Genomic DNA, 27,119 nt, shown 5'->3' with positions numbered 1-27,119 from the left:
TTAAAGCTTTATTTTTATTAGAAATATTATTAGCATATTATAACTTTTTATATTAAGGAAAATCCATAAATATCCCTACTTTTAAGTAATTAAAAAAGTTTTTTTTAAGTATTTATTTTTTTATTAAACTACTTTATTAATAATATTTTTAAAAAAAAGAAAGTTCTTATTTATATCTTAAATATAAAGAAAAAATAAAATAAGCTTATTTATAATATAAAACGTTAATAGCTTTATTAAAGTATTAACTTATATTATATTAAGTAACTTAATAAGTAAGCTTAAGCTAAATTATACTTATGCTTTGCTAACTTATATAATGTTTAAGTATATAAAAAATATTTAATATTATAAAGCTTAAAATTGCTTATATTTAATTATTAAAAATATTATTGCATTTATATTTAATATAATACCTTAATATTATTAATAAAAGTATTAATCTTAAATAATAAATATTTTTATTATTAAGTAATCTTTAAAGTTAATATAAATATTAAAGCTATTTATACCATTAAAGAAATTATAAAAAAAGGCTTAATTTATTAAAAAAGTATAATAAGTACGCCTCTTTTTATTATTATTAATAACTAAAGTTATTATAATATTAATAGCTTTAAAATTAAAACCTTTAAAGCTAATAAGAAATATATTAAACTTATTATTATTAACTTATTATTTAATATCCTTATATATATAAATATATATAGCTTTAATATATTATTAATCTTTAAGTAAATAATTTATTAATTAATATTCCTCTTTATAATATATAAAATACTTCTTTTTCCTGCATTATATATTACCATTATTGCCTTTATTAAATTAATATTTACCATTATAGCCACCTTTATAAGGTTTTTTATTATAATTACTGCCTTTAAATTAATAAAGTTAGCTTAAGTAAAAATTTAATTAAAAGTTATTACCCTTAAAAAAAAATTAAGGATACCTTAAGCATTAATTATTATTATTATATTATTTATTAAGATAATATTGCTTTTTAATATTTATAATAGCTAAATTATTATTATCTTAATTATTATAATTATTAGCATAGCTTTATTTATAAGCTTATTAATTATTTCTTATAATTATATATTATAATATAAGGTTTTAAATTTTTAATGCCTTAATATATTATTATAAGATAAAGTAAAGTTACTTAATATTTATTAGCATTATTAAGATAGTATAATAAAATTTAAAAATGCCTTATACTGCTTATAAAATTATATTTTATAAAGGGTTATCCCTATAAATAATATACTTAAGTACTTTATAATAAAGCTTTATCTTATTAATAAGCATTTAAAGAATATTTATATAACTTTTATTTAAGTTTTTTTATTAAAAAGTAAAGAAAGTTAAAATATTTTAATTTATAAAATAATTATAATAATTATTATTTATATTAAATTAATTCTTAAGTTTTTTATATGCTTAAATAAATAAGTTTTTTTAATTAATAACTTAAGTATAATATATTTTTATTAATTCCTTAAGTATATATAAAAAAATTGCCTTAAATTATTAAGGTTAAATTTATAAGTTATTGCAAGCCTTATAAAAAAGAAGGATTTTATTATTAAGAATATTATATAATTCTTTAATAAACATTTTATCTTTATAATAATATTTACTTAAGTTAGCTATTATATTTAAATTAAGTAAAAAGTTTTTTATCTTTATTAAAGATAAAAAAGTATAATAATTATATATTATATAAAAGTTATTAATTAAAGGAAGGTTACTGCCTCCTTTTAATAAATTAAAAGGTCTTAAAGGGCTATTATTGCCTTTGCTATTACTGCTAAATAGGCCAGGCGATTTAAATAATCCAGGATTAAAAGAATTATTATTATTAAATAATTCCTTAGCTTTTATTAAGGCATAATTAAAATTAAGAATAATATAAGTTTTTAAATTATAATTTTAAATTAAATTAATTTTAAATATAATATAATATTCTTACTTTTAATTTGCTAGCTATTTAAGATAGTTTAATGCTTTAAGAATATATATAAATCCCTTTAAAGTATTTACTTTTTAAATATAAATGCCCTTAACTTAAAAAGTCTTCTTAATAATATATAGCAAGTCTTTATTAACTTGCTTAAATATTAACTTAATTTAATTATAAAAATCCTTAATAAACGCTTTATATACCTTATTACTTAATATATATACCATAGCTTAAATTTAGCCTTAAATATAAATATTTAAGTATTATTTGCTATTAAGAGATCCTAAGGAATTTATTTATATTAAAGGATTAAATATCTTAATAATGCTTTTAAGTATAGGAATATAATTTATTATAATTAATATTAATGGACCATTTTAACTAGCAATATTGCTTACTATATCTACTATATTATTATTATTTCTTATTATTTTAATAAAGTAATAATAAGGATATATTTAATTTAAAAAAGGAAGTAATAAAAAGGGGAAATAAATGGTATTAAGGGAAAAATAAAAAAGTTAAGAATTACTTTTATAACTTAGCTATTAAAAGGCAAATTAATTCCTTTCTTTATATTTATTTATATAATAAGATATAAATAAATATATTATTAATGAAAATAAATGTTAATTTAATTCTTTTAATTATGGCTATTAAATTTAAAAGTTATTATTAAGGTTATTTAAGGTATAATAAATGCATATATATTAAGAATAGGAGAGTTTGCCATAGTTTCTTGCTATAATAACTACCTCTTTATATATTAAGTATTATTATTATTATAAACTGCGTTATGTAAATTTGCAATATTAATAATATTAATTAATATAATTAAAAGGTTATCTTTTTAAGCTTTGCTAATTTATAATTGCCCTTGCAATTATTAATTAATATTAGCTGGGTTATGTATTATAATATAATGTTTAATTAATATAATAGTTAACTATTATTAATTATAAAAGGAAGGAAGGTAATAGGCTTAATTATGCTAGCTATTTTATATATAACGCTAGGGCTGCTGCCTATTGGGTATCCTAACGGGCCAAAGCTACCTAATTTTAAACAGTCATTTATATAAACAACACTCATTATTCCTACAAGATATATATTTTTATTATTAATTTCTTATGCGTTAAATATTTAAATAAGTAAATTAATATAAGATTAATATAAAAATTAAGGATATAATTAATATTAAAAATAGCTTATCTTATTAAACTTTTAATAATTTTTAATTATATTGCATTACCTTTAGCCCCTTTAAATTAATAAAATTAATTAAAAATAAGGAATTAAATATAATTAGCATTAATTAATGTTAACTTTTTATTAATTTATTTGCCTTAATATAGTGTTATGGTTGATAAAAGTTGAGTGAAGTTGGAAAAATCCGCTACTTAGTGATATCCGCTACTTAGTGGTAAACTACGTTATAATAAAAATTAAAATAATTTTTATAAAATATAATAATGCTATAAATATAAATTTAATTAAAACCTTAAGTTCTTTTTATTTATATTAATATATATTATAATTTCTTTTTTTAAAAACACTTTTATTAAATAAGTTTATAAAATATTATTATAATTAATAATTAACCTTAAAGCTGTTAATTTTAATAAAAGTTAAAATAAAGAAATGCTTTACTTTAAAATACTTAAATATGTTTTATAAAGATATTATAAAACTTTTTTAAAAAAGATTAAAAATTAATTTATAATAAAATAAATAAAAATATAAAAAATAATAATATTATACTTTATTAAATTTATTATTTTATTATTTATAATAAAATTACCTTTAAAAGAATTAAAAGGAAAGTAAAAAACAAGGTAAAAAGAAATATTATAATATTTTGTTTAAAAAGAGGGAATAAGGTTATATATTAAGCTATATGTAACTTTATATATAAGCTTAAGGCTACTAAGAGATAATTGGAAAGCTAAGCAGATAGCAGATAAACCAATGGACGGTTGATTTAAAAAACACAGTGTGGCTGAAGCCCTCCTATCTTGAGGTAAACTATTTCCTCAAAGGTTCAGCTTCATCAAAACGTTAAGTGAGTTGCCTAGGTACCCCCCATCATCTTGCCCACCATAAATATCTGCATTATCTACTCCAGGTCAGGTCATCAGTAATGCCTAAGCTCACAAGCCAGTTGCAGAGCAAATAAATTGGAAGAGAACCGATTGAACTTTCTAGACTTATATAGCCTTTGAATCTTTATGTGCAAGCGATGGTTCCAAGTCACTCCCATGCCCTCACGGAGCACACGGCATGAGCTGTTTGCAAGAAAGATTCTGTCTCCAGGCCTTGCTGAGGGACTCCTGCTACTGATTCAAACAAAGCGAAGATGTAGCAGTACACCTGGAACGACTGGGATCCCATCGGCTCTCGAAATATCGCTGCATCAGTTCATTGTTATGACCTGCCGCATTCGAATTCTGCATGTGCTGTAAGCCCACAACGGCCTGTTGCAAGCACTGTGATTGCTGGGCTAAGAGTCTCTGGTCAGTGACTACATGACTTGTAACTAGGAACTCGACATTGGCCCTGTCTCTTTCCTCTGATAGCCGCTCAAATTTAGGTCTCAACCAGAATCAGAAAGCTAAGGCCATGGAAACATGTGCAGGTATGGAATTCTGCCAAGATGTGTCAACCTGAAAGCACACAACGCCCTCAGAAGATGCCAAGCCGCATTGATTATGTGAGATTGGTCTAACTCGCCCTATGTCCCCTGTGATGTTGTCCCGTGCTCAAATTCTCTACGCATCTACAACGGTAAAGCCTGGGCATCACAAGTGTATCGGTTCAGAAAGCATCACCAAAAATACAACGCTCAATACCATTTCGGTTTTGCTATCTCATTGGCCTCCCTCAATACGCCGCACCAAAACCCGCTTACTCACTTATGAACAGCCACTGAGCCTGTCCATCATCCGATCCGGACATTCACCGCCCTCACGCCTATTCACCGCTCTCAAGCCTTCTGATCCCTTCCAGCCATTTGACCAAGCTGGAACTCATCTTGCCGCGCCATTGATCCAGCACGACATCCACAGTCAGTCCAGGACGCATCTCATCCAAGAAGGCAGGTACACTCGCACGCTTTTGGTGAGCTGCCTGTCCAAGAGCGTATCGGATATCCTGGTCCGTAGCTCGAGCTTGGGGTTGAGCGTATCTCTTGATGCTGTCGTATAACTTGCGCTCCTGGAATATGCAGCAAATCGCCAGGACCCCGGGAATCTTATTCGAATCGGTCAGGTTCTCAGGACCCAGAGTGTCAGCAACAGCATCCACCATGGCCCTCGGGCTGCGCCGAATGATCAACTCGTAGATGATTGTCTGATCGAGCAAGTCGGCGCCGTGTTCTACCAAGGCCGTGACTTTGTCCACTCTCTCGGCCAGAGCTGCTGGCGCACGCTCTCCGAGTGCGTGCCAGAGCGCAGAGGGCCTTCTGTCTTTTACGTTGGCTTTGGCTCCTCTCTTCAACAGCAAACGAACAGTGGCTGAATCTGAGTTCCGCACAGCCATAGTCAGAGGGGTGCGACCCTCACCATAGCGTATGAAGTTGTCGTTGATGTCACATCCGAAATCAAGAAGCGCACGGATGACCTTGCGTTGTAGGACCCCACGCTGTCCACTGTTGGTTGTAGTGTTGTCCTCTTGCAAAGTGTATTTCAGCAGAGGCGTGTGCAACTCACGTTGACGACGCCGGAGCTGCTTCCTGAATGGGGCATCTTTATTCCCGTCTTTGTCGCTGTGAGCAAATGGTTTTGCTCCAGCCTTCAAGAGTATGACAGCCACCTCGAGGTCACCTTGGGAAAGGGCATTCCACAATGGTGTGTAAGAGTGAGGCCCATCCTCACCTCCACCCTGGACGTCTGCGCCGACGTCAAGAAGTGTTTTGGTAGCATCAGGGCTCCTTGACACCCTTACGGCAATATCAAGTGCGCTTTGCCCCATCGAGTCTTTCACACCCACATCGAAATTTGGGAGTGTAGACAAATGACGAATTATAGAGGGCAGTCCCTTGGCAGCGGCGGTGTGAAGCGCCTGGCTGTCGCCATTTTCACTGGTTCGAAGGGAGGCATTGTGAGCCAAAAGAAGCTTGACTGTCTTTTCATGAGAATGGCAAATCGCAACGTGTAAAGGTGTCCAGAACGGTAGAACATTCTGCCACGAATTGCATCCACACAAATCTAGCGATTGAGCATCGACGTCGGCGCCTTGTTGTAGAAGCCATGATACCACGTCATCGTGGCCGCTGTCCGGGTCAAATTCTCAGTCAGCTTGTTTCTTCGGTCGCTTGTTAATTGTACAAGGCAAGGGACGACAAGGACTTACCCTTGCGCGGCCAAATGAAGAAGAGTGAACTCCAGCGGCAACCGAGAAGCTCGCAGTCGGTCCATCAACCATCTGTACTGAGCACGCCCGCTCCAATTCTTGTTTACGAAAGGTTTGGAGGATCCAGTCTTCGCTGCGTCGAGTAGAAGTAGGGTATCCAAACGGCCGTGAGAAGCGGCCCAGACTGCAGCATCGGCTTCTTCATTCTTGATGTTGTATTCGTAGAGACAAGGATTGACCCAGGCGTAGAAATGACGGCCCGTCAGAGCAAGAGCAGCAAGGTCGTGACTGCTAGACTCTGCGGCGACTTTTCGGACGAGCTCGAGCGGAAGGCGATAGATTCCGGGCGGCATGGTGAGGGCCTCGGGGATGATCGCGACACGAATGGATCGCGCTTGACGATGGAGTGAGGGAGGTGGAGGGTGATCGTTGCGTGTGGTGGCCTGAAGGCAGGCAGCTGTGGAGTCCTGAGGGTGAGTAAGGTTGGGTACTTGCAAACGCCGCGTTTTGAAAGGGAATCAAAAGTGAGGCATCTGTTGAAGAAGAAAGCAGATCTACTTTCCACGGGTACTCACTTGCGTTTGCTGTGACCACTGTCCCATGGACCATGGGAAGGCTTACTCGAGTGTCTGGAAGCCCAGGGCCACCGAAGTTGTTGGTCGCTGAAATCCCAAAGGAATTCGATTGGAAGAAGTCCACGAGTTGTTGCAAGTGTTGCAAGTGTTGCAAGTGTTGCAAGTGTTGCAAGTGCTGCAAGACGTGGTCAAGCAGGACCACGATATGCATCCCACTCAAGGTAGGCAGGCCAGGGGAGCGAGGTGCTTGAAGCTTCCAGTTGAGAGTCAACCACCCACAGTTGGCGAAGGAAGGAAGCTAGGAGAGGGTTGGCAAAGGAATGAGAGAGTTAACGTTTTGTCGGACGCTGTCGTCTGAGATGCAGCTGACGGGTGCAAGACTCAGATTGACGGGCGCAAAGTGAAGTGATGCTTTTGGTATATTCATTCTCGGGCTACGGACAAGCCCTCATGCTGATATATTACGTACATGTCTAATCTGAAGGTGTCAACCTTGAATCCAGCCTGGAACACCTCGGTCGGACCTAATGACCGGGTTACCGTGCCAGACGCATTTACTCCCGCACTCATCGTCTCTGACCGTTACATGCTATCCACTCATAACGAAGAAATCCTTCCTACAGCATCAACAGACCAGCGACAGCCGCGACCACGAAGCCGAAGGCGCCGGCAGTGTTGACCGAGGCAGCCGACTTGCCGAGGGTGCTGCCGCTGGACGAGCCCGAGTTGGTCGTCGAGGTGCCGTTGCCCATCGTGATGCCGGCGTTGGCGGCCGAGCCACCAGAGGCGTTGGTGCAGTTGCCGGTGGCGAAGTTGTTGGACACCTGGTCCAGCTGGGCGGTGAACTGGCCGGTGAGCTGGCCGGCGATCTGCTGGATCTCGGCGGGGGTCTTCTGGACGGTGGCGTCGATGAGGCCCTTGGCCGCCGTGCCGATGTCCTTGGTCTGCGAGAAGACGACGTCGCACAGGCTGGCCTGCTCGACCTCGGTCTTCTTGGAGGCGAGGTCGCTACTGAGGCTCTGCGCCGCCGTCTGGACGGGGCCCAGGGAGCCCTGCAGGCTGACTGCGTCGTTGGCCGAGATGGGGGTCGTTGCTTGGATTTGTTGTGTGCCCTGGGTCAGGACGTTCTTGAGGTTGCCGGCGTCGGTGGCCAGCTGTTGGAAGTTCTTGCCGTCGAATGCCTTTACAGTCGTGTCGAGTTGTGACAGGGCGTTCTGGGCGTTTGTGATTACGGTCTGGATGGTGGCCACATCTCGCTTGGGCAGGGTCCAGTCATCGGCGAGAACTGATGCCGCGAGGGCGAGAGTGGTGAGTGTTGCGGTAGCCTTCATGGTTGCAAGTCGTCAGGAATCAGTTGACCGAAATTTAAGAAATGTCCCAATGCTTGAGCACAGCTCGTGGAAGTGAAGATTGAGGTGCGTATATTTGTAGTGATGATCAACATGGGGAGCAAGAGAAACAACCCACCGAAGAAGGTTGGGCGGCAAGGCATATAAGTGCCATCGCCAAACATCCAGACAACCGACATGCCTGCACAACCTGGGAGCTGCTGAGGGACTTGCCCAAACAGGAAATCAGAGGAGAACTCGCTGGCTACGGTTTGGATCTGACACAAGTTTCGGGGGGCCGTGGGTCTTGGCAGGGAGCAGAGCTGCAATGTTTCCGCGCTCAGTGGTATGGCCTCAAGATCCCCAAACCCCGTCCGATCAAGGACTCGCGCTGCTCAACTCGCTAGGTGTTTCAACAGCACCATACTTCGGACGACTACCACTTCGCAGCCAGAATTGGCCGGCACAGCCGTCGCCACAGCCGCCCGGAGATTCGACTGATATTCTAACGACAGAGTAGATAAAACACAGTGGCTGTGTGAAAGCAACCAGATGATGGCGATGGCATGCCGGATTGGGGAGGATGATGGGGAAAGGGGTTCGACGAGCAGGCTTCAGGGAGGCAAAATTGACAGCTTGGCTTTTCGCACGTACGATCTCGTAGCCTGGGATGTGATGAAAGAACGAGAAGACTGATGTTGCGGCAGTGGGGGTAAACTTTCACGCACGTGTGTATTCATCCAACATTGAAGGTTTACTTTCGGTGGTCAGCCGCTCGAGTACGACTGTGGTCAACGGAGGGTTTCTATCTGCTACATTGATTTCACAACGGCCATGCCGGCTTTTTTCAAGTTGGCAAGAAGCGCTTATTGAGAAGCTTATGCCGATATGGGTTGCCTCACTGACCGGCTCATAGAATACATGAACTCCTTTTGCAAATTGAGGGACTTGGGGAGCCAAGAAAATCCCAAGAAATATGTCGACCATCAACACGGTTCGGCAAGTGCCATTCCTTGTGCCGGCTGTCTCATACCCGCTTTGTGTGCAGATCGATGTGCGGTGGTACCCACGGTTCTCAAGTAATTATGTAGTCCTGGTCGATGACGTTGGGACCGGCCATCATCGCATGTCGAATTATGCCATGAACTGTCTGCACACTCCTCTCCCAAGAACTGTCAGCTGCTGTGGATGAAACACTGCCGTCAACAATTAGACCAATAAGTACAATTCGCAACTCATTATCACCATGGCACCGTCCGGCCTTGCAATAATCATCGGCGCCGGCCCGACCTCTGGAGCCGGCATCGCGCGCGTGCTGGCCGACCCGGCCCAGGGCAACCTCGCCGTCGCCCTCCTGGCCCGAAACGCAGGCAACCTTGCCAAGCTCCGCGACGCGGTCCGCCAGTCGTCCAACGGCGGCGTGCTACACTCGTTTCCCACCGACACACAGCCTGACAACCTCCGCCAGGCGTTTAAGGACATCGCGTCCCACCCGGACTTCTCGGACCTGAACCTCAAACTGGCCATCTACCACGTCAAGCACAGCAGCAAGGGCCCCTTCCTCGAGGGCTCCGCCGAGGACTTCGGCGCCAGCCTGCAGACCTACACGACGGGGGCGTTTGCCTTCGCGCAGGAGGCGCTAAAGCTCATCTACGCGCAGCAGGGCGGGCAGACCCTCCTCGCCGACACGGGCGGCGCCAAGAAGGGGACCATCATCCTCACGGGGACGCTGGGCGCGGTGCGGACCAACGAGGGCTACGCCGCGTACGGGGCCGGGCGCGCCGGCGCCAGGATGGTCGCGCAGGCCGTGGCCAAGGAGCACTCCCGCTTCGGCGTGCAGTGCGTGCACGCCATCGCCAACGGCGGCATCGTGGACGAGGATAGTGATGACACCAGGACGGGGAGGAAGATGAGCGCCGAGGCCGTCGGCAGGACGTACCTGTGGCTGAGCGGGCAGGAGCCCGCGCTGTGGGTGCACGAGCTCGACCTGAGGCCTGCGCAGGAGAAGTTCTAAGGGGTAGTGGTTCTGCCTTGGGAGGGTGCCTTGGGGGAGTGCCTTGGGCAAATTGAGGCATGCCTAAATGCTTGTCGCCTGGACTCGAAACACTCGACGAGCTGAGCGTGCAGCAACGGTCTGTGTGCCTCGCGATCTTCACACCATGCGGAGCTTTGCTTAATTCAAATACCAAGTGGCGTGCTATTGCCGTGAGCGATATGCACCACGGGATCATTTGTCAACCCAATTATCGCAAGCCTCGGGTCTCTGAATTTTTCGACGGCTGTCAGGGGAAGCCGCCGAGGTAGTTAGAGAAGCTGGCTATGCGAAAGATCGGACGGCATCTTGCTCGCAAGACTGTCGAATGTCCAGACTACCAATCATCGTATGATGCTGGCCCGGCTCGAAACCAGCTACCGGACGTGAGACGAGAAGGGCTCTATGACCGGCCCATCGGCCAGAGCGATTCGCTTCAGGGTGCCGCTGTGTCAATTACAATAGGATGAACTTGGGACAGTCCGAGCTTTCAATTTTCAGGGACCTTCTCCTTTAGGCAGACCTCACGGTAGTAATACACTGCGCATTGGGATGGAAGAATTTATTCGGAGGCAGTGGTGCATTTATGCTACTATTACAAGGACTTGATACAAAGGTGAGGAGACGAACAATTCCTAGAATCATTTTCCTATTACTCAATGCAAATACCAAGTGATCGCATGATGGTATCATTGTGTTGGGTTGTCAACGGCAGCCTTTCAACTGAAATTCCTCGAACGAGGCGATTATTTACAGAGCTAAGCGGTGTCAATTCAATTTGCTTGCTTTGATTTGCTTTCAGAATTTCCAATTCTCATCTGCAATGCTAGATTACGCATTCTACTCCGTAGGCTCGATGGCCGCGTAGTGCAAGTATGCGCCCAACAGCTTGATGCCCTCCACATAGTTCCTCTTGTCCAACTTCTCGTTGATCGAGTGAGCGCCATCGTTCGAGCTTCCCATAGGCAGCAGCAGCACGTTCTTCCCCGTGGCCTGCTCGAATGTCAGGGTGACTGGGATGCTGCCACCTTCGCGGGTGTAGTCAGGCTCGACACCCCACACCCTCTCGACGGCCTTTGCGGCGGCGCCAAAGTTCCAGTGCTTGGGGCTCGCGACCCACCACTTGCCGGTGTGCTGGGGGTATACCTTCAGGGTATTCTTGGACTTCAGCTTGGCGAACTGCTCCTTGACATACTTCTCGACACAAGCGTTGGTCTTGTCGACGTCCATGTCCGGCACGGTACGGATGCTGAACTTGCCGATGACCTTGGCGGGGATGACGGTCTTTGCGCCGGGGTTGAAGAAGGCGCCTTCGATACCGTGCAGAGACAGGGAGGGGTAGCGCCACCGCGCCATCAGGGTAGACTTCTTGTCTTCGAAGATGGTCGTCTTGCTGCCTAGCGAGTCGTGCAACGTCTCCATAGTAAAGCTGATGTTATCGTAGAGCGTCTCCTCGTCAGCGGTGACCGGGGCCACTTGCTCCATAATGCCAGGGATCTGAATCTTGCCATCGGTGTCAACCAGGGAGGCCATGATGCGTGTCAGATCGGTCATTGGCTCTTGTGCTGTGCCGCCAAACACGCCGGAGTGCAGGTCGGCGCCGGGTCCTGACACCTCGATGTTGTAGTAGTTGCAGCCGCGCAGGCCGTAGGTCAGGCAGGGCTTCTCGGTGCCGAGCCAGTAGTTGTCGCTAATGCAGACAGCATCGGCGTCCTTGAAGTACTTGTCCTTCTCGGCCATGATGAAGTCGTCCAGGCCGTCCGAGCCATACTCCTCCATCCCCTCGAAGCACATCAGCAGGTTGACGGGGAAGTCAACGCCGGCCTTCTGGTGCGCCTCGATGGCATTCAGCCAGCCCAGGACAGGCCCCTTGTCATCTGTGGATCCACGACCGAGCATCTTTCCGTCCTCTGCGACCTTCAGCTCGAAGGGTTCCGTGGCCCAGCCGTCTGACTTCTCGGCGGGCTGGACATCGTAGTGGCCGTACACGAGGATGGTACGCTTGTTCTTGTCGTTTCCGTAGCGGGCCACGACAACGGGCAGGTCAAGGTTGTCCTTGCCATGCTGCTTGCCTAGGGGACGGAGCTCGACCTCAGCACCGAGAGACTTCAGCTCCTTCTCGAGGAAGTGGGCCATGCGGATGACATCTGGCCGACGAGCATCCTCAGCAGAGATAGAAGGAATGGCGACTGCAGCAGCGAGACGCTCAATGAACTTGGGGGTCAGCGCGTCGACCTGGCTGAAGAAGCCGTCAAGTTGAGGAGCACCAGCCATCTTGCGAGCTTGGTGTGCGCGGATAGCTTCGGTCAGGTAGCTTCGAGATTGTGGTGGGAGGAGGCGGGGTCGTGATGGACGAGAACAAACTCCAGAGATCAGACCTGGGGTTGTTGTTCGACTTGTGAAGGCGGACGACAGTCGAGGGAGTACTCTTGCTGAGCAATACGGTCGAGGGAGGAGGGATGTGCGGGGCATTTGAAATGGGAAGCTCACAAGACGAGGATACAATCGGCGTAGCTGTTTGCTGAGGGGCGAGGTGAGCCGAGGGGTGCTTGATCGACGGCTGTGGCCCGACAGGGGTGGGGGTCCCCTGCTGACACTCCCCACCAGGCAACCCCCACGGTGAACGTCTGTCAACATAAACAGACACTACCAACCTCAAAACACGTGTATTCCCAATCTCAACTTCCAGCCTTTTCACGGCGACACAACCATGACTGCATTGCGCCACGCCCTCTCGACAGTGCTAGCAGCGCTGCTGCCTAGAGCTGCTATAGGCCCTCTCCATTAAGCCAGCGTATACAAGTGTATATATATCTATGGGAATGCGTTCACGCCCAAAGCCAGTGTGCTCACTCCTGTGTTGCCTCCTCCTCCTTGCTTCACCCGGCACTGATCATGGCCCCCAGCAAGAAATGCCTTCATCGTGAGCTCACTGTTGAAGTGTCCCCGCACGCGGATGAGGCCGGCTTCGAACAACTAGACTGGAGGCGACGATTTGCTGCAACGATCCCGTCTGGACGTGCTCCACCTAAGGATCGAGCAGCCTCCAAACCAAGTGGTAATGGTGCTCCTCAGGGCCAAGATGCAAGCGCACTTGCATCTTTGTTTCCTGCGCCGCTGGTTCTTCCAGGAGATGAGCTAGCTCTAGACCCAACCAGCCCGGCCCAGAGCCTGGCCTCTTGGCTGAGAGGCACGTATCGCAACAAATTCACCCCCGAACGGAAGACGCTGTATGTCGCCAATGTACCAGCCGTCTCTCAAGAAGTTCGTATGGTGAGCCAGTGGGCACAGCCTGAACTTGCAGGTAACGATGAGGCGACAAAGGGAAAGGCGGACGTTCCGGACCATATCAAGGCGCCCAAGCCGGACGATGTAAGGGAGTACCTCGGCGCCTTTTACCACGGGCTTCCCGTCAAGAAGTTCAGTCAGACACTCGAGTTCACGGCGTGGAAATCAGGGGACAAACGTCGAGCCAAGAAGGACAGCGCGTCGTCCTTTATCGGCCTCCGCTGCGGATCATCCTGCACCCGCATCAGGACGAGGCCTTGCCCGGACGGCACGTTTGCGCAGCAGCTCAACCTGAACGACATCCTAGACGCCGCCATCGCAGCCCTGCCCGACGACGCCTACGCGCTGCTCTTCCTGGTGGACCACGACCTCTACGAGGACGAGGACGACGACTTCTGCTGCGGCCGCGCATACGGCGGCAGTCGCATCGCAGTCGTCTCGTCCGCACGATATAACCCGACACTCCTGCTGTGCAGCGCACACGACAGCATCGACCTGGACCACACATGGCCAGCATCTCACTGCCGGTCCTACGTCGCACGGCTGTGCGGCTCCGCCGCGCCGCGCGCGACCGCCCCGCGGGGCAAGAAGCGCCGCCTGGACGAGCACGAGGACAAGGCCGTGGCCTCCCCGCTCCACGAAGCCGTCCGCGCAGGCAGCAGCGTCGCCGCTCACAATTCTGACCCCGGCTCCTCCCTCGCCGGGCTGTGGCTCTGCCTGCTGGCGCGCACGGCCTCCCACGAGCTGGGCCACTGCCTCGGCATCGCCCACTGCTCCTACTACGCGTGCGTGATGCAGGGCACCGCCGGCATGGCCGAGGACTGCCGGCAGCCGCCGTACCTGTGTCTGGTCTGCCTCAAGAAGCTCACGCACGCGGCGAGGGAGGCGTCCGCGTCGCCGGCTGGCTTCGACGAGACGGGGTATGTGGTTGAGACGTACCAGGCTCTGGCCGGGTTCTGTGAGAAGTGGAAGCAGGTCAGCATGCTCGCAGGCTACAAGGCCTGGCTGGATGGCATGGTGGGCCGGCTGCGGGATGGTTCGATCAAGTTGTGAACGGTTATTTGCGTTGTGCGATGATGTCCTCGATTCGATGTCAGCACAGCTTTGATTACATGGCAACCCGGCTTAAATGTCGCTTCCGTATTGCAAGAGGCGAAATTTCGTCGTACACATTGCTCTTTAATGAGAAATACACACAGTTTGGCACGCTTGTGCAGCTCGTTAACCTATTGACTCGCAAATTTGGAAGGTCACAGTGCAGCCAGGACAACAGACGGCTACCAGCGGCTGAACGTTCACGCAGACACAGGAGCACAGCAGTGCAATTTGAACGGTCATGAAATCTATTGCATAAAAAGACTGTTTACTGCTGTCAGGGTATCACGGCACGCCTCCCGGCGCCAATGTCTGTCTGTCTATCGTTCTTTCATCTCCTCTAATCATGCCAGCTGCTCCTCCTCCTCATCGATACTGTAAAGGATGCGGCACTTGTACCTCTGGCACACCTTCTCGCGCCCCAGGTTCTTGAATTTGGGCCCCATGGGCCCCGTCACGTAGTGGTACTGCCCAAACAGCCGCCACTGCCTATCGTCGCCCAGACTGTACAGCTCGTCGCCCCAGGGCCCGTCGAAGTGGAACCACGAGGTCGGGGCGTCGGGATTTGAAGCTGCTGGTGTCAGTGACGTGGGTGCGACGGCTTGGCCATCGCGTTTGCGGAGGGTTGCGTTGGCGTGGGCGTCCATGACACTTGCGTCGACAGGGTATGGGATTGACCCGTCCGTGATGATTTCTTTTGCAACTGCGCCTTCGTCATCCTCCGGAGGCGGTGGGGCCACAGTGTGGTTGTAGAAGTACGCATAGTTGTTCAGCGATGGGTCCCAGAGCGGCCCCCGATCCGTCTGGTCCTTGAGCATGTTGAACGGCAGGACATATGCATGGTCTCCAGGGAATGCATACATGGCGTGGCTGCCCACAGCTGAGTATATCACTGGCCTCTCGTTGATCTCGCTGACTCCGTTTATGGTGGCGTTTAATCTCTTCTTCTCGAGTGCGGCCCAAGCATATGCCTGGCCGCCTGCGTGCTCGCTCAGGAACATTGCGCGGGGCACACCGTTCTCGAAGCGCACCATGCAGTGCTCCCAGTCGCCGACGTGGTTGCCGAAGCGCATCTCGAGAACGGTCTGGCCTAAGTTATAACTGTAGAAGAAGAACCAGAATGCATCGACGATGCCTGAACCCTTGTCTACTACAACCAGAACAGCTGGCGCTGCCGAGTACCCGCTGGCATCGGGCTTGTGACCAGGCGTGTCCGGAGGCGGAGGGAATGGCTTTTGCGGGTGGTCGCCAGAGAGGAAAAGGCGACGGCGAAGTTTGGAGAGCATGTCTCTTCTCTCATTGTCTTGTGGAGCAGATATGCGGCGCAGGGGGGTGTCCTGACTGATGTCCCACCAAGTCGTATCCTCGTAATTAGAAGACTCGCTTTCTTCACCGATATGGCGACCATCAGCAGGGTCGACTTTCACCCCGTTGTCGTCGTCTGCTGGGTATGGCTTTGGCTTGCCCACATCGTTGGACAGCCACTCTGGTCGCTGTTCGACGTCTTCGTTGCTGGTAAGGAACACAAATCCTGGAACACCGTTCAACTCGTACATGTTTGTCAAGGAGACTGGCTCCGTCATGTTGACAGGGTTGTCACCGACGAAGGGTGCCATGTGGCGGACATGCTCGGCAATGTCTGACGGCCAAAAGTGCTCCTTGGAGTATAAGTGCACGAGCGGCGCATGCTTGAGGACGAAATCGGGTACATCCTTCAGGTTCTTGGTCTTTGCATGCAGCCCCTCCTTTCCACCTGCTCTCCTGCCTATGTTTTCCCACGAATTAGGTGCCGCTCCTTCATTTAGAGTCCTCTTTTTCAACTCCAGCTCGACTTGGTAGTCAATCCGCGGGTCCCGGGGTCTGACCGGGTCGTCCCAGCGCATGTGGTGCAGACCGCAGACACTGAACCACCTGCATGCCTGCCGGTCTATCCAGTACGGCGAGGAGGCCACCCATGCTTTGTCTCGCTTCTGGTCCTCGGGACTGGGCGGGGTTGGGTTGAGAGTCCTGGGGACGAACCAGGTGATGAATGCGAGGGTAGCGAGGAAGACGACCACAATAACGGCGCGGCGGAGGTGATACATCGCAATCTCCCCGGTACAGGAGCGAGTCCTGGGCGGCAGGAGCAGTGCTTCAAATACAATAGAATCAGGCGTCAAGGGGGCCGCTCCTCGGAGCGGTGGGTCGTTCTACCGGCGGTTCGAGGGACGGCTAGTGTGGAGGAGGACCATGGCAGGGTCTCGGACGCGCCTTGGAGTAGGGGATGAAAACGGGAAGGATGAAGTCTGTTCAAGAATGAAATTGGGGAGGGGAGGGGAGAAATGAATGAACGGAGGCTAGCACATTGTGCCTAATCAAAAGTGGAATATGTGGAAGAGGTGACTTCGAAGAGAAGTGAAGAGTGCGCGGATTTGACGTTCTCGAGGGAGGTTGGCACAAGCAGTACTAGTATTAGACTAAGTGAGCGCTGGACCCTGATGCCTTGATCGGCTTCCGAGGTTGGGGGGCCAGGTGGGCTCTCTGGGCAGGGCCCTGAGTCGGGACGGGGCACCTGCATAGTTGCATGCTGATGCAGGATGGGGAAGTAAGAGTGACTGACTCTCCCATGTGGCGAATGCGGGGCGGGCGGGTACACGAGACATCATCACAGCCGGAAATAGACAGAGAGGACGGACAGCCCCTGACTGAGGCCACACCCGCCCCTCCACCACGACCAGTCTATCCCACGCCTGCCCACGAGCAGCTCTGTCGCCAGGCTTTCTAGCCACACATCTGTCCACGCGGCCGGACAAGACGTCGGGAGGCGCTGCACCTTCTGCCGGTATGTACAACAGAGCTGTTACTGACACGATCACATGCTACCAGGTGCATAGGCCAGTAAACCATCCACCGGCCAACGTGGCTCGAGTAGACTGCTCATTCGAGACACGACCAACGCATTGTGGCTCACATGCAGACCCTGGGGAAACAAGCTTATCCAACTGCCGATATCCTGGTCGGTAAGAAAATTGGGTATCATTGACTGGTCACTCGTGCTTGATCGTGGGGCGCCGGAGGCTACCTCAGCCTTAATCCTCTTCCATGGCCGAATCCTCCTCAGCCTCGTCTCCATCGTCTCCACCGCCGCCCTCTATATCTTCCCATGTACCTGGCGTCCTAGTGGAAATCTCTCCAACCTCGTCCTCGCCCTGACTTTCAGGGTCCTTATCCCCAAACCTAACCACCTGCTCCCTGTTCGTCCACCGGTTGCCGCGCCTCCTCCTTGTCTTGGGCCTTGCCGCTCTCTCCTCCATCAGCCTCAGCTGTCTCCTCCTGTCTCTGATTCTCTTCTTTTGCAGCTGCGCCTCCTCTGGGTCGTCCTCCGCATCCACAAAGAACCTCGTAGTGTCCTTCGTCATGGTTGTGACCTCGTCCATCTCTCCCCTCTTCCGCTTGATGGCCATTATGTTCTCCAAAAACCTGGCCTGTGGCTTTCTGAACCCGTGCTTGTCGAACGCAACAGGGATCTCGATTCCAGACTCTTTCCTTAATTTTCTGTAGCGGTCGGGGGCCTGCCGGCGCTGAGGCGCAGCCACGTTCGTAGGGTTCTTGGGTTTGAGATCCGCGGGCGTGGTGAGGATGCGCGCCGACGTCGCGGCCATGAGGTCGACGTCGCCAGACAGGCTGCGCAGGTACGGCAGGCCACGGTCCGCAACCTCGTCGTGCGCGCCGAAGATGAGCTCAGTGCCGATGTTGCTGGCCCAGCTGCCCGAGAAAATCCGCCCCTTGTAGGATATGACCGGGCTATCGGAGTGCAGGTCAAGTACCTGGATGTCTCCAACGCTCTTTAACTTCTTGCTTGGCTGGGGCTGTGTGATCTCAGTGACCTCTTCCGCTGGCCTCGGTGATACTCGCGCGGCCGGTTGCGACGAGCCTCTGAGCCGTGGATCGATCATATCTCTGTCGCCGTCTCCGCCATTCTCGTCCACGGTCTCGTTGCCGTTTGGTTCGACGGTATCGCCTCCATTTCTGTTCCCATCGTGGTTGTTGTTCTCATTCTCGACGTCTGCGTCCTCCTCTTCTCTTGGGACGAGGTCCTCGTCATCCTTGTCCTCCTCGTCCGCAAGCAAGATCGCGTTGGTCTTAGTAGGACGGAGTCGCGTGTTCTTGTTGGGGTCTGCATAGACGGGGTTGAACCATTGCCTGTAGCCGCCTCGGTTTTGGGAATGGAATGTGTCTTTGACCTTCTCAAACATGCCTGGATGCGAAAGGTCCATGGTTACATAGTATGTCTGTCTGGGCGTCAGCTGCTGGCTATTTTCCCCTCAAAAGATGCTGTTCTCTACCTCTTCCTCCGTGGTGGAGTACTCGAACTCCCACTCATCCTCATCGTCGACTGGCTTGGACGACTTAGCGAGAGGGAAAGAAGCGGCGCTTTCTGGGTACGTTCCCGGCCAGCCGACCGGCTGCTTAGCAGTCGGCTCAACGACCGTCCGAACCATTGCGTGTCGCGAGACTCATTTGACAGTCAACTGATAAGGTGTGACGCCCACGGTGGCATCGGAGTCCTCGAGCATTATCGTGTACGCAGATCCATGCGAGTCGGGCGAAGAATGGCTGGATCAAGTCTCGGCTTGCTCGAGCAGTGACGGAGCTTGGAGTTGGCGCCCCTATAAACTTTGGCGGTGGTAGGCGGCAGAACGCCCATAGCCGCGGGGCACAGGGATGACACACCCCTGTAGCTCCTGGCCCCTGCAGCACTGTAGATCGCCCCTCCAGTGACGATACCGGCTCAGAAATTCGATGTGAAAATGGGTGATAAGTCTTGCGAGTTTGAGTCACACTCTTTTTGCATGGTGAGCCTTTGTTCTCTTTTCGACACTCATTTTCGCATGAGGTATATGCAATCATACAATTTGCAAAAATGCCCACCGTCCACTTGTTAGATTACGTCGCGGGAAACGTGCGCAGTCTCGTCAACGCCATCGAGAAGGTTGGCTACGAGGTCGCATGGGTCAAGACTCCCGAAGAGGTCAAGAATGCAGATGTACTACCGCCCCAATTCCCCCCAGAAAGATTACATTCATATGTCCATGCTCATTGATGTCCTCAGAAACTCATCCTCCCCGGCGTGGGCCACTTCGGCCACTGCCTCACACAGCTATCCTCGGCGGGCTTCCTCCCCGCCATAAAAGCCCACATCGACGCCGGCAAGCCCTTCATGGGCATCTGCGTCGGCATGCAAGCTCTTTTCTCTGGATCTTCTGAGGATCCGAACTGTCCCGGACTGGGCTCTATAACGTCTTCGCTCTCACGCTTCGACGACAGTGACAAGGCTGTTCCGCACATTGGCTGGAACGATGCTGTCGTGGAGGGTGGCGTGTCCCTTCATGACCTGAGGCCCGGGTCTAAGTACTACTACGTCCACAGCTACCGATGCCCGTACGAGAAAGGAGTTCTAGAGGGACAAGGCTGGACGGTGGCCACGGCAAGCTACGGCGGTGAGACGTTTGTCGGTGCTGTGGCAAAGGGCAACATCCTCGCCACGCAGTTTCACCCCGAGAAGAGTGGTGTCGCAGGCTTGAGGACCCTCAAGTCTTTTCTCACCGGCGAGGGTGCAAAAGCTCTGGGCCAGGCACCGCCGCAGGCCACAGCGTCGGTACAATCCAACGGAGGAGCAGTCCCACAGCCAGGCCTCACAAGGCGGGTGATCGCCTGTCTCGACGTGAGGACAAACGACACGGGCGACCTTGTAGTCACAAAGGGCGACCAGTACGACGTACGAGAGAAGAGCGACGAGCGCGGCGTCCGAAACCTGGGAAAACCTGTCGACATGGCCAAGAAGTACTACGAGCAGGGCGCGGACGAGGTGACGTTCCTGAACATCACGTCCTTCCGGGACCTGCCCCTCAAGGACCTTCCCATGCTGGAGATCCTGCGGCTCACGTCACAGACCGTCTTTGTGCCGCTGACCATCGGCGGGGGTATCAGGGACACAGTCGACCCCCTGGACGGGAGGAAGGTGTCTGCGCTGGACATCGCGACCATGTACTTCCGCAGCGGCGCCGACAAGGTGAGCATCGGGTCGGACGCCGTCACCGCCGCGGAGGAGTACTACGCCGCGGGCAGCAAGCTTTCCGGGACCACGGCCATCGAGCAGATCTCGCGCGCCTACGGCAACCAGGCCGTCGTCGTCTCCATCGACCCGAAGCGGGTCTACGTGGCCTCCCCGGAGGCGGCGGGTGCCCACCACGCGTCCAACACCATCAAGACCAAGTTCCCGGGCCCTGCCGGCGGCGAGGAGTACTGCTACTACGCCTGCACCATCAAGGGCGGGCGCGAGACGCGCGACCTGGACGTCGTCCAGCTGGCGAGGGCGGTCGAGGCCATGGGCTGCGGCGAGCTGCTGCTCAACTGCATCGACCGCGACGGCACCAACAGCGGCTTCGACCTGGAACTGATCCGCCAGGTCAAGGGCGCCGTCAGGATCCCCGTCATCGCCTCGTCGGGTGCTGGGAATCCGGCCCACTTCGAGGAGGTGTTTGCCGAGACGACGACGGACGCGGCGCTCGGTGCGGGCATGTTCCACCGCGGGGAGTACACGGTGAGGGACGTCAAGGAGTGCCTGGGCAACAAGGGCCTGACGGCTAGGGGATTTGAAGGCGAACTGTGATGGATTGGCGCAGACTCGTGCATGGCGATCGACAAGCCCCTCAGAGTGGGCGAGTACCTTTTTCCCCCTCGAGTGGTCTCTAAGATTGGGTTTTGAGGGAATTAGAATCAATAGAATTGCGAGAGCATCTACTTAGGTTAACTGTTGGTTTTGCAACCGCATCGCCTTTCTTGTTGACTAAGATCTGTTGCCCCTTTTTTTCATGTGTGATGGCTGAATAGGTTGGATGCTGTTATACTCCCATGCTCCTGATGCTGTGCTTGTAGTCCATGCTGTTGCCGGGATCATGATAGATTACCCTTCAATTTTGTTCAAGACCCTCCCCTTTTCAGAAAGCTTTTAAGAAATCCCCAGAACAGAGACAATCGAACGATACCACAAAGCCCGCACAGACAAGGAAATCATCGAGACCCGTCACTCCAAACCAAAATATCATTCCCAGGAATCAAACGCAGATTGCCGACTAATGTGAGTGTTGAAAGTCGCAGAGAAAGAAAGTTGCTGGTCCATATCCTACACTTCCGTGCCCATGAACACCCACTCCTTGCTCGTCACGTCAATGGCTCCCGCCCAGTGGTCGAGAGTCGTCAGCTCCAGGCCCGCCCACTGCAGGCCCTTTGTCAGCGTCTTGGCCTCGTCAGTCTCGATGGACCGGTCGATGCAGATGACCAGGTGGGAGCAGCCCAGGGGCGACTCGGCCAACTCCATCAGTGCCACGAGAGCGTCTTTCAGATCGTGGCCGACTACACCTGCGTCGAAGAAGGTGAACAGGGTCCTCTCGCCGCGGGCGTAGTCCTCGACGGCGAAGGCGCGGAAGCTAGCCCCGCCCTGGTAGTCCCAGATCTCCATCCACGAGGTGGCCTCGATGTTGCCGTTGGCACGGCCACCGTTGCACATCGCTTCGGATCCATCGCAAGGTGGCGTGAGCTGCTGACGCCGGTCAGGCTGACCATTGCTGGTGTAGGAGCCAAAGTAGCCAGAGTCAACGGAGGCGGCGCTGCTGCCAGTGTAGGAAGCAGCGGATGGACGGCGATGGTTCGCGCTGGTGCTGATGCTGTTGTTTGCTGGATGATCGTGTTGTTGATAAACACCCGTCAGGCCGGAGACCGATGGGCGACCGTTCCTCTCACCGAAGAAAGTGGTCGCCATGGTCTCGCAAAAGAATCTCTCACATTCTTCCCTGATGCGAAGTGTTGCCCCCCCTCGTCGGCGACGAGACTCGCTTTTGGATGCCGTGGACTGACGCTTTGCCGGCTTGGGCGTCAGGGCGAGCTCGTTGGACGAGGTGATTGCGGCGAGGGGGGGACTTGACGGCGGGGATGGTAATCCTGAGATGGGGACCTCAGGAATACCACTCGGCCCCTGCAGCCAGGGTAGTGCAGTAGTGGAGGCCCTTGAGCGAGCCGGCGGCGTCGACGACGTAGCAGCTGGCGAGAACGTTGGCCTGGCGGGCCATGTCCTCGCCGTAATTACTACTCGACAGATTGGAATTTATAGTTTTCATGGGCGCCATTGTAATATGCCACCGTGGGGGATTTCGTTTGGAAATGGATTGGGTTGTTGGTTGATGGATATGGACGGCTGTACGACGACGACGATTTGTCGAGGTTTTGAGTGACTGATGGATTGATTGATTGATTGATGGATCGAGTCAAGTGGAGCTACAGTAGGTGTTGGTGTTGGTTTGGATGTCGTTGACTGCTTTTGCACGAACAGGTGGAGACAGGCGAGATGCGATGGTCTTTTTAGGGGGACGGATTGGTTGGCTGATGGATGAGGCTGAATCGAACGAGGTCGGCGAGGGAGACGGAGAGGTCGGGGCTGATAGATAAAGAGGGAAGCGGGAGCGAGGGTGGATTGGGAGAAAAAAGGGCGAGGGACCACAAATTGGGTGTGGGGTCTTGGCTAGCGTCAGGCTTGCGCCTGGAAATTTCGAGTCATTCTGATGAACCGTTCTTTGTCTGAACAGCACTGTAGCCACGCAGTGCCGCTGTACCTCGGTCCCTACTGTACGGTGCCAGAGGGTGCCCAGGCGCCCAGTGTGAGCCGAGAAATCCCCCAAAACGCCCCCAAGGCAGCGAGGCCACAGCATGGCCACGCACGTTCGACCCGCTAAAAATACACGAATGGACAGCATGAAGCGACCTGGCTGTGTCTGATTGACTTTCACGTGGCCACGCTGGTGTCGGATTGATTGGCTGGCAGCCGGGAGGATCCCCAACCTCGTCGACGTTGCAGTTTCGAATTGACTGTGCCAATACACGTCACACAGTTGTGCAATCCAACTACTGTGTACTGTATCTGTACACAACGTGTATCTATTATCGTTTCGTCTCGACCACAAGCAGCCAATGTCACAGTCTACCTACTACACAATCGCGGAAATTCATACCAATCAAATCAGTCTCCCAGTAGCCTCCATCACCCTTCAATCAATCCAATCCAGTCTAGTAGAACTCGACAGCCAACCTCTTGTTCGCCGAGTTTACCACAATTGTCCCCGACCCGCCGACAATGTAGGCCTTCTTCTGCCCGACGACCTTGTTCTCATAGTCAATCGCCGCCTGGTTGGGGCCTCCCATCCAGTTGCCCGTGGTGCTCGCAAGGCACTCCTTGCCGTCGGACCTCTTCTGCCTCGCCGCCTGGGGCGCGCCCGGAAGGATATCATTGGTGAAGCCGATCGAGTTGTTGGTCCCGTCCGTCGACCGGATCATCGCGGGGCCATCATAGCCTTGCTGGAGGCTGATGTTCCCCCATGCCTTGTGGTCATTGCTCGCAGACAGCTGGAACTCAACCCATGTCGCCGGGATCAGCGTCCCGCGCTGGACGCGGCCTTTGAATGACTCCGGAAGCTCGACGAAGGTTGACGCCCCGGCCTTGAGCTTCGTCGGCTTTTCCGGGTGGTCAAAGTTGGCGCCTGCCTCCCCGTTGCCGTTCCAGTAGTTGTTGAAGAAGTTGTATGTCTCTTCCTTCTTGCTCTTGTTAGTCAACTGAATGCCGGGCTTAGCTGGGGCCGCCGCTGCCCTGGACATTATGTTCAACTGAATCTGTGGGAATGCCTCTGCTTGCGCGGCCTCGGACTCAGCTGCGACAGAGTCGGTCGCGGCAGACTCAGCGGCAGCAGGCTCAGCGGCAGCTTCCTCGGACTCGGGTACGGCATCTGATGCTACACTGGCCGTCATAAGGGCCGCCTGGCTCGCGGGTCTGTCTCGTCTTAGTAAACAAAAGACGATCGTTGACTATTCCGCAAAGTAAAACTCGCAAGGACTACCTACTTGGTACAGTAAATCTTTCCCACAGATGTCAAGCTCCCATTGTTGGCCAACTTGTTCACAGTCGCCACACCACCCATGCTGCCGTTGTTCGTGGCAGCCCCGAACCAAGCATACTTCTCGACAAATGCCTTGCCGTCGAGGTACTTGAGCGCCTCACGCTCAAACTTCTCAACATCCCCCTGGCTCGGCACAGCGCCGCCGAAAGTCGTGCAGGCGAATTCGTTCAGCCAGATTGGCTTATTGAACGTCTTGTGAATGTCTTCGATGAACTGCTTGAGGTTGTTGACATCCAGCCCGTACCAGTGGACCACAATGAAGTCGATCTTGGCGTCCCCGCCGAGCTGCTTCAGGAAATCCTGCAGCCACTTCTTGCCTGCGTCCGAGTTGGTCATGGCTGGAGAGCCCAGCTTGAAGCCGTACTTCGCCTTCGCCGGCAGGACGTGCTGCCTCCACAGCTGCACCGCCTGAGCGACGGACATGTTTGCCTGACCAGGGTGGTCCGGCTCATTGAAGCCGATGAAGTGGCTGACCTTTCCAAGACCGCCCAAGAACTAAGAGAAAAATATTCAGCATCCTGTGTGCTAGGAAGGGGGTCGGGTGGGCAAAGTAAGTGAATTACCTGGTCAATCTTGCCAGCTTCGGCAGCCGTGCGGACCTGAGGGACGTAGGTAAGGCCAGCTGGAAAGCCTTCGGGCTTCCACATCTCCCAGTTGAAGAGCCAGGTGAGCGTCTGGTCCTTGACAGCAGCCTCGTAGGGCTTGAAGGCGGGCCCTTTGTTGTCATAGGGCCAACCGAGACCGCGCTTGGAGGGTGCCATTGTGTTTGGATAAGATAGAAAAGAGGTGAAAAGGCTGTTGAAATTATTGTTGAGATTGCTAATAGGCTGAGAAGTGTTGATTCTTGGTTTGGTGTGGTGTCTGGATCCGCATCTCGAGTAGTATAACAGCTTGGGACCAGTCTTTTATATCAATTTCTCTTGCCTCCCGAGGCAACTGTCTTTCACCCGTCCCCGTCACCCCCGACTGCCCGGATCAAATGCGTTGGAACGATCAGCATCGTAGACTGGCCCTGTGACAATCCTTTGGGGTCGAGATGGCTGCCTCGGTGCGACGGTGGTGTAGACTCTTTGAGCATCTCTTCTAAGAGTACATGGGCTCATGTTCAATCCTTCGTGTGCAGCAAGGCTCGGGTGAACCGTGTATGTCATGAGATATCACATTGGTTGAGTTTCGTGGCCATGGTACGGTCCTATGGGTGTGACTGGTCAGCTGGCGCAGCACAACAAGGCTGGAGTATAGGGCTGGGTCTGATGTAAGCTAAGTAGCTGGACAAAGTGCGTCTGACGCGGAACCGACCGCGTGTAGACCGAATAAGCAGAGAGGCGTCGGAAGCTAGGCTTGCCGTTTTCTGTGATCCTGTTGTCATCAAAGCCGGCTCTAACCTACAGATGCATTCTCCCAATCAGGACAGGGGCTTATTATATTGATGAGTAAACTGGGGGCTGTTAGATTCGCGGCCGCTGGGGGCGGGCGTATTCAGGGGCGTATTGTCCGAATTTGTGAAGCACAAAATTCCTCCCGCCACGGTCTGCGCTGAAGGGATTGGCATCGTGACTACTGCGCGCCTCCCGCGTGATCCCTATGTAAGCTCTCGCAACTTCCATGGCCCCCAGCTTACACTTTAGGCAGAGACAGAGGCAAGAACTCAAGGCGGACACATATGTCATTAAAAGTTTGGGCTTCGAAGAATACAATATAGAGTACACAAGCCCCCAGTAGCCTTCATGAAGGGAATAATTAAAGATCATTCCAACAATTTCAATAACCCTCAACTATCTGCTTCACATTACTACACCGACAACCACTTCAACTCAAAGACTATTTCATACTCATTGAATCGAATTTGATTGATACTTCACCTGCCCATCATGCCTGTTATCACCGTCAAGAACAACTCCTCTCACTCGCAGAGCTTTCTGGTTCATGGCTTCCCCAACAACCCGGGGACCATCACCGTCAAGGCCAACGGCGGCACCGTGGATGTCAAGAGCCCGGACAACCAACAGGTCTCCGGCGCCATCATCGCCACACACGACGGCCATGAAGGCGAGCAGGCCGAGGTCACCTTCAACGGCTGGCCCGAGGGCAAGAACCAGTACTACGACATCAGCTACATCGTCGGCGGCGGTGGTAACCTGACGATCGAGCAGAAGGGTGCGCCCAACACGCGCAAGGGCGATGCGACCTTCATGCAGGACTGCAACACGGCGTGGCAGAAGCTGTCCGCGGACAAGAAGAAGGCGCTGCAGCGGTTCGTCCACCTCGACTCCAAGGGCAAGGTCTCCCGCATCGACGCTCCCAAGAACGACAAGGGGCTCGAGGACTGGGTGAGGACTTTTGCGCATGGTGTTTACGTCGGAGTCGGAGCTTGGAAGGATGACAAGGGGAACGCGGAGGACAACGAGCAGAGCAAGGCAACCCCTGGGGGTAACAAGGACTTGCTGGTTGTGTTCACTGATAACAACGATAACTAGACTAACTATGCCAGTGTGGGCTTGG

General features: G+C 50.7%; 11 protein-coding genes across 11 annotated transcripts; 4 read left to right on the top strand and 7 right to left on the bottom strand.

The window, feature by feature from the left end:
• Window positions 1–4,936: 4,936 nt before the first annotated feature.
• INS49_012714 (uncharacterized protein) lies at window positions 4,937–6,669 on the bottom strand (the record flags this gene model as incomplete). Its single annotated transcript, XM_043173417.1, has 2 exons — window positions 4,937–5,894; window positions 6,317–6,669. 2 exons carry the CDS (start codon window positions 6,667–6,669, stop codon window positions 4,937–4,939), a joined length of 1,311 nt encoding a protein of 436 aa, XP_043022714.1.
• An 839-nt stretch (window positions 6,670–7,508) lies between these two features.
• Window positions 7,509–8,222, bottom strand: INS49_012713 (uncharacterized protein; the record flags this gene model as incomplete). Its single annotated transcript, XM_043173416.1, has 1 exon — window positions 7,509–8,222. One exon carries the CDS (start codon window positions 8,220–8,222, stop codon window positions 7,509–7,511), a length of 714 nt encoding a protein of 237 aa, XP_043022713.1.
• A 1,243-nt stretch (window positions 8,223–9,465) lies between these two features.
• Window positions 9,466–10,233, top strand: INS49_012712 (uncharacterized protein; the record flags this gene model as incomplete). The annotated part of the gene is made up of 1 exon (XM_043173415.1): window positions 9,466–10,233. The coding sequence occupies one exon, from the start codon at window positions 9,466–9,468 to the stop codon at window positions 10,231–10,233; it is 768 nt and encodes a 255-aa protein (XP_043022712.1).
• Window positions 10,234–11,091: 858 nt separating this feature from the next.
• On the bottom strand, window positions 11,092–12,525 carry INS49_012711 (uncharacterized protein; the record flags this gene model as incomplete). The annotated part of the gene is made up of 1 exon (XM_043173414.1): window positions 11,092–12,525. The coding sequence occupies one exon, from the start codon at window positions 12,523–12,525 to the stop codon at window positions 11,092–11,094; it is 1,434 nt and encodes a 477-aa protein (XP_043022711.1).
• A 621-nt stretch (window positions 12,526–13,146) lies between these two features.
• INS49_012710 (uncharacterized protein) lies at window positions 13,147–14,592 on the top strand (the record flags this gene model as incomplete). The annotated part of the gene is made up of 1 exon (XM_043173413.1): window positions 13,147–14,592. The coding sequence occupies one exon, from the start codon at window positions 13,147–13,149 to the stop codon at window positions 14,590–14,592; it is 1,446 nt and encodes a 481-aa protein (XP_043022710.1).
• A 386-nt stretch (window positions 14,593–14,978) lies between these two features.
• Window positions 14,979–16,718, bottom strand: INS49_012709 (uncharacterized protein; the record flags this gene model as incomplete). Its single annotated transcript, XM_043173412.1, has 1 exon — window positions 14,979–16,718. One exon carries the CDS (start codon window positions 16,716–16,718, stop codon window positions 14,979–14,981), a length of 1,740 nt encoding a protein of 579 aa, XP_043022709.1.
• Window positions 16,719–17,702: 984 nt separating this feature from the next.
• On the bottom strand, window positions 17,703–19,115 carry INS49_012708 (uncharacterized protein; the record flags this gene model as incomplete). Its single annotated transcript, XM_043173411.1, has 2 exons — window positions 17,703–18,905; window positions 18,960–19,115. 2 exons carry the CDS (start codon window positions 19,113–19,115, stop codon window positions 17,703–17,705), a joined length of 1,359 nt encoding a protein of 452 aa, XP_043022708.1.
• Window positions 19,116–19,537: 422 nt separating this feature from the next.
• INS49_012707 (uncharacterized protein) lies at window positions 19,538–21,286 on the top strand (the record flags this gene model as incomplete). The annotated part of the gene is made up of 2 exons (XM_043173410.1): window positions 19,538–19,660; window positions 19,727–21,286. 2 exons carry the CDS (start codon window positions 19,538–19,540, stop codon window positions 21,284–21,286), a joined length of 1,683 nt encoding a protein of 560 aa, XP_043022707.1.
• A 513-nt stretch (window positions 21,287–21,799) lies between these two features.
• INS49_012706 (uncharacterized protein) lies at window positions 21,800–22,799 on the bottom strand (the record flags this gene model as incomplete). Its single annotated transcript, XM_043173409.1, has 3 exons — window positions 21,800–22,340; window positions 22,506–22,592; window positions 22,639–22,799. 3 exons carry the CDS (start codon window positions 22,797–22,799, stop codon window positions 21,800–21,802), a joined length of 789 nt encoding a protein of 262 aa, XP_043022706.1.
• Window positions 22,800–23,733: 934 nt separating this feature from the next.
• Window positions 23,734–25,378, bottom strand: INS49_012705 (uncharacterized protein; the record flags this gene model as incomplete). Its single annotated transcript, XM_043173408.1, has 3 exons — window positions 23,734–24,490; window positions 24,562–25,112; window positions 25,181–25,378. The coding sequence occupies 3 exons, from the start codon at window positions 25,376–25,378 to the stop codon at window positions 23,734–23,736; spliced, it is 1,506 nt and encodes a 501-aa protein (XP_043022705.1).
• A 1,110-nt stretch (window positions 25,379–26,488) lies between these two features.
• INS49_012704 (uncharacterized protein) lies at window positions 26,489–27,094 on the top strand (the record flags this gene model as incomplete). The annotated part of the gene is made up of 1 exon (XM_043173407.1): window positions 26,489–27,094. One exon carries the CDS (start codon window positions 26,489–26,491, stop codon window positions 27,092–27,094), a length of 606 nt encoding a protein of 201 aa, XP_043022704.1.
• Between the last annotated feature and the right edge of the window lie 25 nt (window positions 27,095–27,119).

This window comes from Diaporthe citri (genome assembly GCF_014595645.1).
Source record: "Diaporthe citri strain NFHF-8-4 chromosome Unknown scaffold_6, whole genome shotgun sequence".
Lineage (NCBI taxonomy): Eukaryota > Fungi > Ascomycota > Sordariomycetes > Diaporthales > Diaporthaceae > Diaporthe > Diaporthe citri.
This window is presented reverse-complemented; position numbering and strand designations above follow the sequence as displayed.